The 16,287-nt window shown below is 34.9% G+C and overlaps 1 protein-coding gene across 1 annotated transcript in view; it reads left to right on the forward strand.

Moving 5' to 3' along the window:
* MPP7 (membrane protein, palmitoylated 7 (MAGUK p55 subfamily member 7)) overlaps positions 1-16,287 on the forward strand; it is a 153,941-nt gene that overhangs the window by 69,046 nt on the left and 68,608 nt on the right. The window contains exons 3-5 of the mRNA XM_012654848.1: positions 4,180-4,257; positions 6,639-6,719; positions 15,725-15,856. Of these exons, the coding sequence (XP_012510302.1) occupies positions 4,180-4,257; positions 6,639-6,719; positions 15,725-15,856 (291 nt within the window). The remainder of the gene's footprint in view (positions 1-4,179; positions 4,258-6,638; positions 6,720-15,724; positions 15,857-16,287) is intronic.

The raw sequence follows: 16,287 nt of genomic DNA on the forward strand, positions 1-16,287 counted from the left end.
AATCTGATCCGTGGAGAATGTTCTGGGAAATGATTTCAAGTAAAATCACTACATTTTCAACCGAAATGAAAATGTTGATGGTTTGTTGCTTTTTTTATAACTTAAGCCTAAAAACTGATTTTGGTGCTTATATTTTACAAGAGTTTATAGCCACGTCCCTTATAAGAATTATCCATCTGTGTAGAGATGTTTCAAACACCCCAGCATGAGTTGAAGGCAAAGGGGCACCCAGTGGTTTCCTATGGGAAGGCTTTGCTTATTTTTCACTTTTGGCTCTGTAGCTTGAGCAACGGTAAAATGTCCAAGTTTTTAGACTTTATGACACACGCATAAAACAGTTACTTTTCTAGGGCCACTTTGTTAGTAAATGGGAAGATGAGAATAATTCCAACTACCTGTTTAGGAATATGACAGAGAAGCTGGTCTATCTTTTCCTGGGATCAGGTAAGCAAAAAAGAAAATCGTCTTTAAGAATTTGTAGCCATGGACTGGTTCGTCCATGGCTTGGGATTTGAGATTTTTATCCGCCAAGTCATGAGTCCTGCATTGTGAAATTAGCAAAGTAGACGATAATATTTCAAAGTTACCTATCAGAAGGAAATGAAAAATATTTCTGAAAGGATTTTGTCCTATGGATTTTCTTTTTTAATATTCAGAATGCTGCCTCCCCACCATGTTTTAAATAAAGGAGTGAGTTAGGTGCATGTACACACATGCTAATTCTACATTGCGTGCTGTTAACAAGCTAGAGGTTCAAACTACTGAGCAGTTATTTTCAGTACTTTTTTATACTCAGAAGCCAAGAAAAGGATTACAGCTTTGATTTACTTAAAATAATTCAGATAACCATGATGGAGTTTTTCAGTTTAAATACCTCTGCATTGTTGAGCGATTTAAGTGATTGCTTTGATACTCATTTATTCATAGTTTGGTTATTGAAGCTTCGTTTTTAAAAGTTCTACTTTATGTGTAACTAAAATTGATTATTGGCACCACATTCCTTTAGTAAAATTAAGTGCTTATTTTTAGGAGGTATATAAATGAAGGTAACTATAGCTTTCTTATAAGATCTGGTTACATATAGAAATGCTGTATAGAAAACAAACCCTTATGGACACATACATGTACACTATTTAATAGAGGGTAATGTATATAGATCTTGAAATGCCCTTTTTGTACAATAGTGCATTTTTAATATTTTAGCATGTCATGACTTTTAGGATTTTGCTGGTGAATGACTGCCTATCTTTCTATCATAAGACATTAATTTAACCAGAGTCACTCCTTCTCTTTAGATTTCTTTAACCCTAACTTCTTTCTTCCCTAAATTCCTTCCCTTTTCCCTCTTCTTCCTGCTGCACAGGGGAGAAAGATGACATACACTTTTATTACGTGGTTGAATCTACAGAAGGAAATGTTTAGTTAAAATAAATGAGATTTTGCAGGTTTGGCTGTTCCTGATATTTAATAATAGATTTTAGTTTGCATATTGATGATGAAGCCACATTTTTGGTTAAATGTTTGTCTATTGGATTCCAAAATGTTCCCACTCGGGGAAATTTGCCAAACTATATCAGAATGAATTTTTCTGGGATACAGAGGGAAATTATAGAGTGTACAATGTAAAACTATGTCATGTTCTCCAAGATGAAAGCTCCTGGCCACATGTGGGTATTTAAATTTAAATTAACTAAAGTTAGAAGTGAGTTCCTCACATATGCTGGCTGCAGTTTAAGTGCTCAAAGGCCACGCTTGGCTGGTGGTGGCTAACCATATTGGACAAGCAGCTGTGAAACATTTTCAATATCACAGACAGTTCTATTGGACGGCCTTGGGGTGAAGTCTATATGACTTACCTGTTTATGAGAACTTTAAAATCATTTTGGTTTTTTATTTTCTTCCCTGGGTAGCATAAATACTAGTAAGAAGTAGAATTTCTGTCACTATTTTTAGAAACAGTGACCAGTTCAAAATTAGAGTAAATTTTTACTTTTCTACCAACTTAATTTTTAAAATGATGCAGTGAAATAAAACGCCTATCAACATAGGGCTGCCAGCATTTTGAAATTCTAAGAGAACATTAAAAAGAATCTTGATACAGTACAAAGTCCAGGGTGGGTGGGCTGGCAGTCTGCTGATCTATCAGGTGGGTGAGGGGCTAGAGAAGATGCTGGGACCAAACTGACTGACTGTAAATGACGCTCAGAAAAAGCAAATTAAGTGGCGAAATAACATGTTTATTTGGGGCACATAACTTTAGGTTATAATTATAGTATTAATGCAAATTAATCTGGGAAAATTGAAAGCCATCAGAAAGACAGTATTGGGGGAGAGCTTGGGAGGGGGAACCACCAGTGATCCTCTAGTCATTGAAAACAAGCGCTACCGTTTGTCATCTTCCAGTGCCCTATTCATTCAGCAGCGAAGAACCAGTGAAAAATGCAGGTGAGATTTAGTCTGAGAGGAAAAGTGTGTGATTAAGTGCTTCAGCACTGAGCCAGATGGCTTGAGCTCTGCAGTCCCAGCTCTGCCTCTTACTAGTAGGAACGTAGCAAGTTGTTTAAACCCACGTGTATCTATTTATCTGTAAAATGAGATGATCGTGCTATCACTTCTTCATATTCTTGTGAGGATTAAGGAATTAAAATATTAAATTCATTAAAGACCACATTACTAGTATTACTGCAACTATTAGGTAGGTGATATAGGCACCTGGTAAGTGCTTGATAGGTATACGCCTGTTTATTTATTATACCAGAGAAGCAGACAGTCAAACAAGTACTTGCAATGAAGTTAGATGCGTTTTATGGTAGGGTAAGTTCAGTGATCTATGAGGGGACCTAATTCTTGATAATTATTTGAACAAAATGAATTTGGCTCTTAGAAGGATTGTTTTTTTGTTTAAATTATACTTTCATAGTTTCTCAAATCAAATCTTACTCTTTTTATAGCTTGTAGTCTTTCAAATTTGTTTATTATCCTGATGTGATAAATGTTCAAAGGTTCCAACATACTGAGTAAAAACATTGCCCTGATAGTTCTGGTAACATCCTAAGTGTCAAAATCCTTTCTCTGATGCTTTGCATTATGTACCAGGTTGTCAAAAAGGTAATAGAATCCTCTCTTAGCAATAGCATCTGACTAATCAAAATAAAATCTATCTTCCAGACTTTTACAAGGTAGTTTAGTTAGCTCTGAGTATAATTAAAGAGTGTATTACTTGATACCTATTAAAAACCGGAAATTGTTAGGTGCAACTGTTTTTCATATCTACTGGGAGACAGTTTTCTTCAGCTGTAAGAAAGAAGAGGCTAAAGTGAGTTTAAGTATAAAACGTTAAGGACACCTGTGTAAGCTGAAATAGATTAAACTTCAGTGCCAACAGTTATGCATTTGTCTAAGCATCTTTCGTTTCTTAACTTTAGAATACTAGATTTCTTTAAGGAACTCATTTTGTCTTATGTAGCGTTAAAGTAGATTCGTTCCTTTGTCTTTCTCTGGTCATGATGATGGAAAATGAAGGACTAAATTATTTTTTATGTGTTAATATAAATGCTTTATAATATGAAAATTGATCTTATTTAAGCTAAATAGTTACAAGAAATGTCTCTAGTTATGAGAAATCCTTTTGTTTCTGAGAAATTTGAATTTGGGGGAAAAAGTTGGCAATTTGAAAAAAATAAGTAAAAGGAACACTGCTTGGTAAAGTGATCCTGAACTTGGCACCCAGGTACATCCAGTGCCAGCTTCTTTGTTTTTAATGGCTATGACATACCAACCTGTCGGAATACGGCTATTAGTTTACTGTTTTGCTTTAGTCACAGTTGGTGCTTTTAGCAGGAATACAAGCTACAGTTGATACTTGAAGTATTGAAGCAATAGATTTTAGATATTATAGACTTTAGAAAACTAACATGTTTATTCAGGGGAAAAACAAAGGCTAGTTTTTATGTGGGTTCTGTTTGATGAAGATTTGTTTTTTCCATTTGACTCCATGGTGTAAACATTGGACCGTAGTAATAGATGAATGAGGCACACATACGTGTCATCTGTAGGTTTATATAAACAATAACTTTAGAATGTGCAAGGGATTCAGATTCTCTTTTCAATTATAAAAATGTTTAAATATCCGAGCTTGTTTACTAGCAGGTGAACTTGTATTCATTTGATTTCTTCCAGATTCATGAAAAACTACACTACTATGAGAAGCAAAGCCCTGTGCCCATTCTCCATGGCGCGGCAGCCTTGGCCAGTGACGTAAGTGTGCCTTTCTGAGCTCGCTGGGACGTGTCTGCTGCAGCCCTGGCCAGGGCAGAACTCATCCCAGTGCAGACAGATGCGTGTGATCCTATGAGTGAAAACCAGAAGGAGTTGCAGATGTTTCCAAAAGTCCTGTCATCACTGAGCTTATGCTGATGTTATGTTGATTTTCATTCACTTTCCTGTTCTACAAATTTTGCGTGTAGCTACCCTCTTGTTCTGCCTTGGTAACTACGTAATAGAAATTTTAGGCTTTAAACTCTATGGTGAGAGAGAAGCTGTCAGCTCTTAGTGTTCCAAGAAAGTCACAAGACAAGAGGAATGCTTTGGAGAAATAAAGACAAATGAGATAGCTATACTGCTGACAGTACTAAAAAATGACAGATACTAGTATAGGGCTAAGCCATATGAAATACATAAAAAGACAGGATTGTTTTTAAAATTGATTATAAAGCATAGTCATGATTTATGGATATTAGACCTTTCCAAATTACCTTCATAACCAAAAAATAAATTTTAGAAGCAGTTGGCATTGATGGAGTATTTAATTTCCTGTAGCTATAATTTTATTTTAAACTTGGGGGAAGGGGAACTAACTTGCTGGTTCTTACTGTTAACTTTCAGACTCGGATGAATTGAGAGCACACCTGGATAAACTATAAAGGACACTAAGCTAGACGAGAAATATGTTTAGTTGTGAAGGCTGGTTTTAGTGATATCCCGTAGCTTATTCATTGCTTTTTAATTTTTTTCCTTTATTTTGATAAAATAAGCAGTAATTCAATGTAGTAAAATTTTGGGGCCATGATATAGTTAAAAAAAAAATTGACCATCTTCAGAAGTTGGTTTTCTTTGATATATTTTATATTCTAACTTAGGAAATAAAGCATATGTAATAAATATCCAAATTATATGTGTTTAGTCCCCAAACATTTTCCCTTCTATTTTTATCTACAAAGATTATAAGGATGTTTTAATAGATATACTTAATGAGGAAGCTTACTCGTCTATAATATAGAACCAACACTTTGAAATCAAGGTGAGTAAAGCTGTAGATACAGTTCTGCAAGTAAGCTGCAGTTGCCTCCCGAGAAAGCCTAAAAAATCAGTTTTAAAGCATTTACCGTTCAGGGTTTTGGGAAACATTTGTTTAAAACCAATGTAATTGAGGCCCAATCTTATTACAATAATACTGCTTTATAAAAAATTAGAGACTACTATCTAAATATGATAAACCACAGTATTTTATAATTTGTCAGAGCAGTGTACTTAAGCGTTAAAATATATTGTTATGTGTTAATGACTAAAGAGCGCTAAGAACTTTTTGTGTCTTTTTGTAAGTTAAAAATTCTGTAGAAATGTTACCTTGAAAAAGTAAAAGCAATTTTTGAAATGTAATTAATGAATATAATTTACATTACTCCCTTCTTGTAGAGAAAAGTCCTTTTGCAGAGATAAGAACAATTATTTTTAGCTTAGTAGAAATAGGGGCAAATGGAAATTTCATACAACATTTTAAGAAGGGTTTTAAAATAAAAGTGCATTTATATATTTTGAATCATATACTGCATATTTCATAATTGTAGCCTTTTTTCTTGTTTGAATCTTGCTTTTCTTTTTATGAAGCTTATATTATTCTTCCTATAGCCTAAAATGGAATTGAAATTTTGATAGGAGTATTTCTTAATCGAGAACATGAGGAAAGTTCAAAGTTGCAACACTTTGTTTAGGTAGAACCAACAAGTGGGAAATCTTGATCATTACAGTACAGTCAGCATTTTTGGTACCAGAGTAGTTGTCAACCTATTATAGGTCATTTTATGAGTAACTCTGTTTATATTTAACAGACTTCTTAGTCTGTGTAGGTAAACATAATAAAAGCTTCAGACCATTTGCTCTGTTAGGGGCATTCTAGTTCTTTTTTCCCTAGCCTTAAACAGCGCAGCTACTGTGAGATTTTGGAAACCCCATGGGTTTCACCACCTCAGTCTGAAGCACTGTTTTTGTGGGGGTGGTGGGTGGGGGGTACAGTGTCAAAGCTTGATCCAGTCCTTTTTACAACTGGCCCTTTGTCTACGTGCAAAAGACCATTCACATAGATGAAGTGCTGAGATTTGCCCTCATTGCAATAAATCAAAAGGTGAGCTGGCTGATATGATTACTTGATTTGTGCTCAGCCCAGAGCCTGGGCTTGGACCTGGACTACCAAGGGCCTAAGAAGAAGAGCAGTGATGGATGGTCTGTTTTCTTTTATGCTGACCTCTCCTTGAACACTGGAAAGTAATAGCCTCGAGCAAGACAGGTTCTCAGTGGTCACACGCCGAACCTCACAGTGCTCTTACTAAATATTCTTTATGTCAATGTAATCTCCCTTGCAGCTGGCCGAAGAGCTTCAGAACAAGCCATTAAACAGCGAGATCAGAGAGCTGTTGAAACTGCTGTCAAAACCCAATGTGAAGGTGAGGACATGTTATTCCTGTAATAAATACCTTCAAATAGGACCACTTTCTGAGCCTTCAGATGAATTTCGTTTCGAGCATCAATTTTCAAGTAAATGTGTTTTCAAGTAGCAGACAATATTTTAGTAGCCTAAATCCTTTTAATGAGAAAGAAGTGAGCTTTTGATGATAATGTGTCAACAATTGGGAAGCTCAGAATTTAAGTTGGCAAATATAATGTAGCTTCAAGGTCATTTTCCTTTTAAATGAAGTTAAGAGTACACAATGCAGAACCTACTAGTAATTTTGTTTAGGTACATTTTACTTGGCCAGTTATTGGTATTATTAGTATTCTAATATATTTGACAGCTATACTTATTTTTCTGTAGGATCATTTCAGCATCCCTCTTCCTTTTCCTCCTCCTTCCTCCCCATTTCCTGTCCCTCTACCAATTCATGTTTCAAAATTTCATACCATTTTACGGAGCAGTTTTCCAGTGTGAAATACCAGTAAAATATTGCTGGACAGACTTCAGTTCTCCCTTTCCCATTCTGTACCAAGTGCATCGCTTATTTTTCTTCCAAATGTGATTAGTCTACCAAAGGCATTTCAAAATTTTCCTTCTGTTCTTTGAAGATCATTAATGTACTAAATCCTGTAATATATGCATTTTGTACTCAACACTACTACAGTTGTGTGTACAATATTGTTCTGTGACTCAGAATTACGTATGGAGTACATAATTGCGTAATTAAAACGATCAGTTATCTTATGGTTAATGGTAAGCATATGTAGAGTATGGAATGAAAATTTCAACCTAGATGCAAAAACTGGTTTTTACCTTCTTTGAGAAATATCCTTTGGGACCGTGCTATATTTGGATCTTAAATTTATATTCAAAAAAAGAGTATTAAAGTAAAAGCATGCATGGACTATAATATCTCATCTCTGTATGTAAATTCCAGTACATGAATGTTTCACTTTAAGGGGTAAATGGACTGGGATTAATAATGTGAGGGTAATTGATTTGTAGTGGTTCAGGAAGTAAATTAAATTTTAGTTCTAAAAAAACAAGGATCAGATTAGAGCAGAAAAGTTGCTTGATATTAAAGACAAAGTGTGTGAAAAAGTTAGGAGGAGGAGATTCTTAGCCAGAGAATGCTCTGAAGTTTTCTTCATTTGGTTTTGACTGCCCATGAGAAGTTAATGTCAACCAGAGCAGGGTGAGGTTAGTTATGAGAAGCTTGTTAAACTCCTTTTTGAGATTATTATCTTGGTTCAAGAGTGTTAGAAATTAAAGAAGAATGTTTCAGACCAAAAAAAAAGTGATTTTGGTATTGTATTCGTGAATGTTGGAAATGGAATAGCTAATACTAAGGAGATTACACTGCATGAGAATTGATATTTGGCTCAAGAGGGAGGTATGATTTTAGTTGGTATTATGAAGGTCCATTTGATAAAGTTTTATAATAATTGGATAGTTAAATTTTATTATGTGGAAAATATTTTCAGTGGATAATTTTGTTTATTTTTCACATTTATCTAGCAGTATGACTAAAGAATGGATGAGAAGTCAGCATGAAGGATGTATCTTCAAGAAATATGTGTAGAAAGTAGATAAGATTCCAGACATGTGATGTTGCAGTTGGCAATGGCAATTCATAGTTAGCTAGTCTTGGGAAGAAAATTTCTTTCTTCCCCTTTTGACCTGACATTTAACATTACTTCCCTTGAAGTCATTTATATTAACTGCCATCACTTTGAATCTCACTTCCATAATTACTTTAAGAAGTTCAACCCCAAAATAAATTTTAGACTATCTCAGAATATAATCAGAATATAATAATATACATTTTTATCAGAATATAATAATATAATATATTCAGAATATAACCAGATTATAATAATTTCTTTTTGTCCTAGGAATAAACTAAAATATTTGGTTTTTTTTTTCTTTTGAACAGAAGCAAGGTACATGGATTGTTAGTTGAACTGATAAAATATGAAAAATGTAATTCTGTATGTTAATTTAAATATTGTCTTTTATTTTTAGTGGATTATGGAAATTATTTACTTTTTAAAGATTGAAATTTCATTTTAAATATTTAATTCATAGTACTGAAAAGAAATTTGAGATGTACCTCCAAAGTTCTATGACTTCAAAAAAAACACACACACACACATATATATATGTACAAACAAATATGTACTCACTATGGGAAGGTCATACATATGTTACATAGATCTGCCAACTCTTTCTGAAAAGGCTTATAACTTTTTTTTGATAATTTGTAAATGTCAGTAGAGACAGATCTTCATTCATTCATTCTTAGATATTTATTTAATGCCTAGTGTGCGCAGGCATTAGATCATAGAAGATATTAATGTATGTGATTAGTGAAGGTAATAGGGGAAATATTAGATAAAAAAAGGGAATGTGTGGAAATGATGTGGAACACATTGGAATGTGCTAAATTCGAACTTGATGGGGGGTGTTGAAGAATCTTCAAGTTGAGACCTGCAGGTTGAGTTTGAGGTAACCAGAGAGGGCAAGAGGGGTGGGAGATAGGCCGGGGGTGGGATGTGAAAAATAAGTGTTTTAGGCACAGGAATAGTGTGGGAAGTCCCATAAAGAAGGAACTTAAGTTTGAGGATGCAAAGGTACCAAATAAGCTCAGTGTGGCTGAAGAGCAATTTGTGAGAGAGGAAAAGGCAAGAGTTTGGAGCTGAGAGTGAAGCCTTTGGAGTAGGATTTGTCTGGGACAGTCTGGTGTATGCCTGCAGTTCCAGCATTATTAGTAGTAGCCTTTCTTTAACTTCCAACTTTTTCCCTATTGGGATGATAAATTATATGACCACCCTAACTGTGAGCTTATTAAAACATTGATTTCATCCAAACTGGGAAGCCATTCAAAGGATTTAAAGAGACGAGTGACACATCACTCCACATGTCGTCTCCAAAACAGGTTTTTGAGGTGGAGGGTGGTGTGGGATGGGGCATGGAGTGCTGAATGGAGGAGGGCCAGTGGGAGCCTGTAGAAACAATTCAGATGGAACATGATGCGGGCCTAAGGACGGAGGATAGTCGGTTTGAGGGATAACTTTAACACGTGGTGTTGGGATAGCTAGTCAATCATTTGGGGAAAAATGAGAAAAATCCCTGCTAGAATGAATTCCAAGTAGATTAAAGGTTTAAGTGTTCAAAAATCGAACTGTAATAATATTTAAAAAAAATAAAAGGATATTAGAAGAAAATTTGGTAGTTATGTCATGGTCATAATTATAGGATAGAAAATTATTCACAACCACAGAGACAGAAATCTACGCACACCCCTAAACAAAACATTTTTTAAAAAAAAATCCATAAATGAGGTTAGAAGGAATAATTTATTTATATGTATGATTTGTGATATTTGTCTTTAATATAATGTGATAATTTATTACTTTCATTTAAATTTTACCTTTTGTAAAGTGACAACTAGTTATAATAGCTAATAATACCAATTAGTAGTAAGTATTTACTATGGAGCAGGCTTTTTGCCATGCGCCTTCGTGTATTATCTTTTTAATCATTATAAAGCTCTATTAAGTAGGTACTAACATTAACTGTCTTTTAAAGATTAGGAAAACTAAAGCTCAAAAACTTGCATCCAAAAACTAAACTGGACATTTAATAAGTTAGCTGTGTTGGTGTCAGGGGTTTTCTGTGTTCTGTACCCAACAAAGAATGCAGGTATGTCTTACTGACACACAGGCTGGTCTCATTTATCTCTGTCTCCAGCACACAGTGTTGTGCTTGCAACAGGGGCTCCCAGTACATGGAATTTAATGTGAATTATTAAATGTTTGGAATTTTTATTCCATTGTAACATTTTTGGTCTCTTTATATGTAAGATAATTTTGTACAATCATATCACATTTTTCTCTCATATTCTTTAATTTATAATGGCATAAAATTGTGATTTTGTTCATTTTACTCTTTAGGAATCTTTTGCTTCAGAAGAGTGCCACCACTTTTCCTGTATAACAGTTACTCTCAAGTCTTTCATAGTTAGGAAATGACTTGTCATTTTTTAACAGGAGTGTCACCTAAGGACTGTCAAAGACTGAAAGATTATAACCAATGTGAATTGATCATTCAGTTAGCATATAAAAAATAAATTGTTATTAGTCAATAATGTCTGCAAAATCCAGTCCAGGAAAATCAGTGAAGTATAAAAGAAAGAACAGATGGGGAGAAAAGGTAAAAGTGAATAGACAAAGGCCTAAATAGATACAGTAGAGTGTGAATACTTCCTGCAGTGATGAAATAGCAATACAGTTGGTGGCATTTAGGAGCATCGATGGAGGGATGTTGTTCTGTACAGAGACTTTGTTTCTAGGGGAAGCAAAGACAGTCATTAATAAATCAGAACTACTCCTAAGCATCAAATTGCCACATTAAATGCAAATTAGCCTGTGTGAGTCATCATTCTGGGGGCTCCCTTTTGATAAAACAGTGAAGTGACATCATCTCTAGAACATGGCATTATAATTTAGGAAGTCAGAATTTGGTAGATTTTTAAGAAGGCAATAAAATAAGAGGATTTGTTATAATTTTTTAGCTTCTAAGCATTCACTTAACAGAAATTACTCATTGCCTAAGTATGTAGGATGAACCAGGCTTTATAAAAGCTAAAGGAAAATGTTAAGCTTCCTTCTGGAGGGATAAATCAATATTACTCATCATTGTGAGCTGGACACTTAATTCTGTGGACCTGACAGATACTTAGAACATGGAGTTGACTCCAGGAGGTCCAAGGCAGTGAGAGCTTGTGAGCCTGATGAGTTATAAGACCTAGTGTTCAATTTCCTGCAGATTCTTCTGAGCAACAGGTAAACCCATCAGTTGTGATTGGTGATTATGGCATATGGAAACACAATTTTCATTTAAGTAGCGCGTTTTGAAAGGAAAATCTGTATATTGAAGAATAAAATCACCTGAGTTAAAATAGGATGATAGAATATAAAATAACTTCTGGATGTCCAAAATAAAAAAAAAAATTACTAAATAACAATGTTGGTAAAACAAAGGTATTAAAAATGATGAATTCGATATCTATAAAATTGTTTTGAAATCCAGATGTGGAAATGAGTACAAAGCTAAGGAGACAAAATACATAGCTGGTGTTCTTAATATTGCCTATCCATTATAATAATGGCATTATTTTAAAATATTTTCATTAGCTCTCTCTATTGTTCTTACTATGTGCACGATAGTTGCCATGGATACCCAAAAGGTGGACATTTCTGGTGCTCTTCATTCCTCTGTATAGACCCACATTCCCATCTACCATCATCTTCCTCCTGTCTGAAAGACTTCCTATAACTTTTCTTGCAGTATAGGTCTGCCGGTGGCGAATTCCTTCAGCTTTTGCATGTCTTAAAAATCTTCATTAACTCTTCGTTTTTAAAACATATTTTTGCTGGGTATAGAATTCTAGGTGGACAGTATTTTTCTTCAAGTATGTTAAAGATGCTGCTCCATTGTTTTGTGACTTGCATTGTTTTTGATGAGAAGTGTGCTGCCATTTTTTATCTTTATTTATTTATTTTTTTACATGTAACATGTTTTTTTTTTAATAGTCTTCGAATGATTTTAAGATTTTCTCACTGGTTTCAAGCAGTTTGGTGTTATTTATGTTTTTTGTGCCCAGGTACATTGAGCTTCTTGAACATGTTAGTTTATTTTTTAAATGAAATTTGGACTATATTTTTCATATTTCTTCAAATGTATTTTAACACACCCAATTATATGTATATTGACATGGCCATTTATAGCCATCCCACAGCTCACTAATGTTCTGTTCATAGTTTTTGAGTATATTTTCTCTGTGTTTTAGATAGTTTATACTGCTTTATATGTTAATATGTTTACTTTTCTTTTGCAGCGTCTAGTCTGTGTTAGTCTCATTCAGTGAACCTTTTTCCTTTCACACATTGTATTCTTCATCTCTAGAAGTTTGATTTGAAGCTTTGTTATATATTCCATATCTCATGTTCAGTCTTTAGCTTCTTCGAACATTCGGAATATAGTTTTAATAATAACTTTTAATTTCCTTATCTACCATGTATCTGTGTAATTTTAGGATTTGGTTTTATCTGGTCTGTTGGCTGTGTAATTTTAGGGTTTGGGGCTGTTGTTTTATTTTTTTTCCTTCGTTATGAGTAGTATTTTCTGCATGCCTGGTAATTTTTGATTGACCGCCAGTCATTGTGAGTTTTACGTTGTTTGATGCTGGGTATTTTTGCGTTTTTATAGATAACATTCTTTTTTTTTTTTTTTTGGAGACAGAGTCTTGCTCTGTTGCCTGGGCTAGAGTGCCATGGCATCAGCCCAGCTCACAGCAACCTCAAACTCCTGGGCTCAAGTGATCCTTCTACCTCAGCCTCCCGAGTAGCTGGGACTACAGGCATGCGCCACCATGCCCGGCCTTTATAGATAACATTCTTGACCTTTGTTTTATTACACAGTTAATTTGCTTGGAAACATTTGATCCTTCAAAGGCTTATTATTAAGTGTTGTTAGTTGAGACCATAATAGTGTTTACTCTTGGGCTTATTTTTCCCACTACTGAGACAGTACTGTAACTCTCCTCAATGCCCATGGATTATGAGGTTTTCCCCTCTCACTGGTGAGAACAGGAACTATTTCTATTCTGTGCGAGCTTCAGGAATCTTCCTTGTACTACAGTGTTTCTCAGTTTTGGAACTATTGACATTTTTGGCTGGATGATTGTTTTTTGGGGAAAGGGGACTGTCCCTGTATGCTGTCAGATGTTTAGGAGCATCCCTGGCCTCTGTGCACTAGACAGCAGTGGCATCATCTAAATGTGACAACCAAAAAATGTATCCAGACATTGCCGAATGGCTCCATAGGAGTAAGATTGCTCTCAGTTAAGAATCACTACTCTGATCCTTTCTGGTAGTTTTTTCATATGTGTGCCATGGCGAAGCTCTTCGCTCAGAACTCAGAGGGAGCCTACTACAGATCTCCAGAGTCTGTCTGCCGCTGTCTCCTCTCTTCATAGTCTTCCCTGAGAATTTTAGCCACTTGACCTCCCAGATTCTCAGTGTTGTTTTTCTAAACCCACAGAGACCACTGGCTTTTGCCTGGGTTTCTTCTCTCCCATCCCAGCCTGGAAACTCTAGGCTGTAAGCTGGGGCGGTCACAGGGCTCACATTGTTTGTTTCCCATCTCTCAGTGGTCATCATCCTTTGTTGCCTGATGTCCGCTGTCTTGAAAAACTACTGTTTCACTATCTTTTGTTTTTTTGTTTTTTGTTTTTGGTGGTTTTTTTTAGTTTTGTCAGGTGGATCTTTTAAAACTTTATCTTGGCCCTCATCATTATTCTTGAAAAATACTTTCGCTGGATACACAATTCTGGACTGGCTTTTATTTTTTCTAAGCACTTTCAGATATTTTAAGTATCTTCTCGTTTCCATTATTGCTACTGATCAGTCAGCTGTCCATCAATTTTTTTTTTTTTTCCTTTCTGATGATCTGTCTTTTTCTCTCTGGATATTTCTAAGATCTCTTTGCCTTTGCCATTTTGCAGTTTCACTGTGATTTATCTAAGTGTAAGTTTCTTTCCTGCTTTCTAAAGGATATATTGGGCTTCCTGAATCTTCAGTCTCCCATCAGTTCTTCAAAATTTTTCAGACATTATATCTTCAGATGTTTTCTCATCTTGATACTGTTTATTCTTTCCCTTTGAAACTGTTACTGAATACAAAAAGCGCCAACCATAAAGGAAAAAACTTTAATTGAGCTCATTGCAGGTAGGATCCTTTATTGATTACAAAACACCATTAAGGAAGTGAAGGGGCAAGCTGCCAAACGGGAGAATATACTTGTAGCGTATATAACTGACAAAGGCTTGGATCTGGTATATTATAAGGAAGTTTTACAAATCAGTAAGAAAAAGACAGATGCAATGGAAAAATGTGCAAGGATTTTGAAGAGGCATCTCACAAAAAAATAGATATACATGACAAGTAAACATAAAAGAGTTTCAGTCCCATTAGTTATAAAAAAAACAAATCTTCATGAAACTTTCAACCACAGAAGATACCACTGCATACTCAGAAATGGCCAAATTTAAATGAATAACGTAAAATGTTGGGGAGCTTGTGGTGCAGCTAGAACTTGCATGCTGTTGGTAAGAGAATAACTGGAAAACTGTCTCTGTCTGATGTCGAATATGCTTACTCTAACGTGTGACCCAGGCATTCCACTCTTAAATATACCGAACTAGGATGGTGTCTATGTACGCATCAAAAGATATAAATCATTTATGGCAGCAATTTTTATAATAGCCAAGAACTGAAAACTACCTAAATGTCCCTCAAAGGTATAATGGGTAAAGAAACTGTGAAATAGTCATATGTTGGAGTACCATACTCCATAAAAAAACTTTTATCCTTTTATACACATATTAGTCACCTATTACACAAAAATTAAAGTGAGAAAACAATAAAAGAATCAATCATATTGATCATTTCTGTTATCTCTGCTAATAGGAGAAAAAGTAATAGGAAAGAAAAATACAGAGTATTCTCAGACTCCTATCAGCTCATTGACAGTGTGTCTGTAGCCTCATGTTCCCCCTTTCTCCAAAAGTAACACCCCTCACTCTTGCCCCCAACTGCCACCCTCGTAAGGATAAACCAGAGAATGTACAGGTTAGAGGAAATTTTGTGCTGATTCTTGTCACACATTAATGGCATTGGGGACAGAGATGGCAGCCAAGTAGAGCCACTGTCCACTGTTCAACAGGTTCTGCTTCCCACTCCATATGTAAGAGGCACCTTTTCAGGTAGTTGCCTTATTACCATTGCTACGTCAAAACCAAAACACTATTTTGATTTTCTTTATAGTTTGATGTGTTTGGAATTTTGTATTTGATATTTTTGTATATGTATATATATGTATATATATATATATATATATATATATATTTTTACCAACATTTCAATTTTATAGGCTTTGCTCTCTGTACATGATACTGTGGCTCAGAAGAACTATGACCCCGTATTGCCTCCTATGCCTGAAGATATCGATGACGAGGAAGACTCAGTAAAAATAATTCGTCTGGTAAAAAATAGAGAACCATTGGTGAGTTTTCAGTCTACGTTTTGCTCAGATATGAGTAGATGTCATGATAAAGCCCAATTTGATGGGCGTGTACCGTGAATATATTTCCTCTGTGTTCTCAAACTTTAAAATAAATGGAACATTCTTGTCTGAAGAATATGAGTTAGAAAAATGAAAATGAAGCCAAATAAAATGATAGGCATTCTACTAGTTATGAGGAGGAATAATTCTAAAAATGTGATCTGCTGACATTTATAAAGAAAGTGTAACATGTACCAAGTATGGTTGATTTGAGGTTAAGTGGTACAACTAAAAAAAATTGCTTTTGGCTATGATAACTCAACTTTAGGCTATTTTATATACTTCACCCAATTGCTTTTTAAATTTAAACTCATCTACAGCAAGTCTAACTAAAACTTTTGAGAAATCCTAATGAAGTAAAAGTTTAATTT

The sequence above is a fragment of the Propithecus coquereli genome, unplaced genomic scaffold, assembly GCF_000956105.1.
Source record: "Propithecus coquereli isolate 6110/MARCELLA unplaced genomic scaffold, Pcoq_1.0 Scaffold45, whole genome shotgun sequence".
In the NCBI taxonomy this organism is placed as follows: Eukaryota; Metazoa; Chordata; class Mammalia; order Primates; family Indriidae; genus Propithecus; species Propithecus coquereli.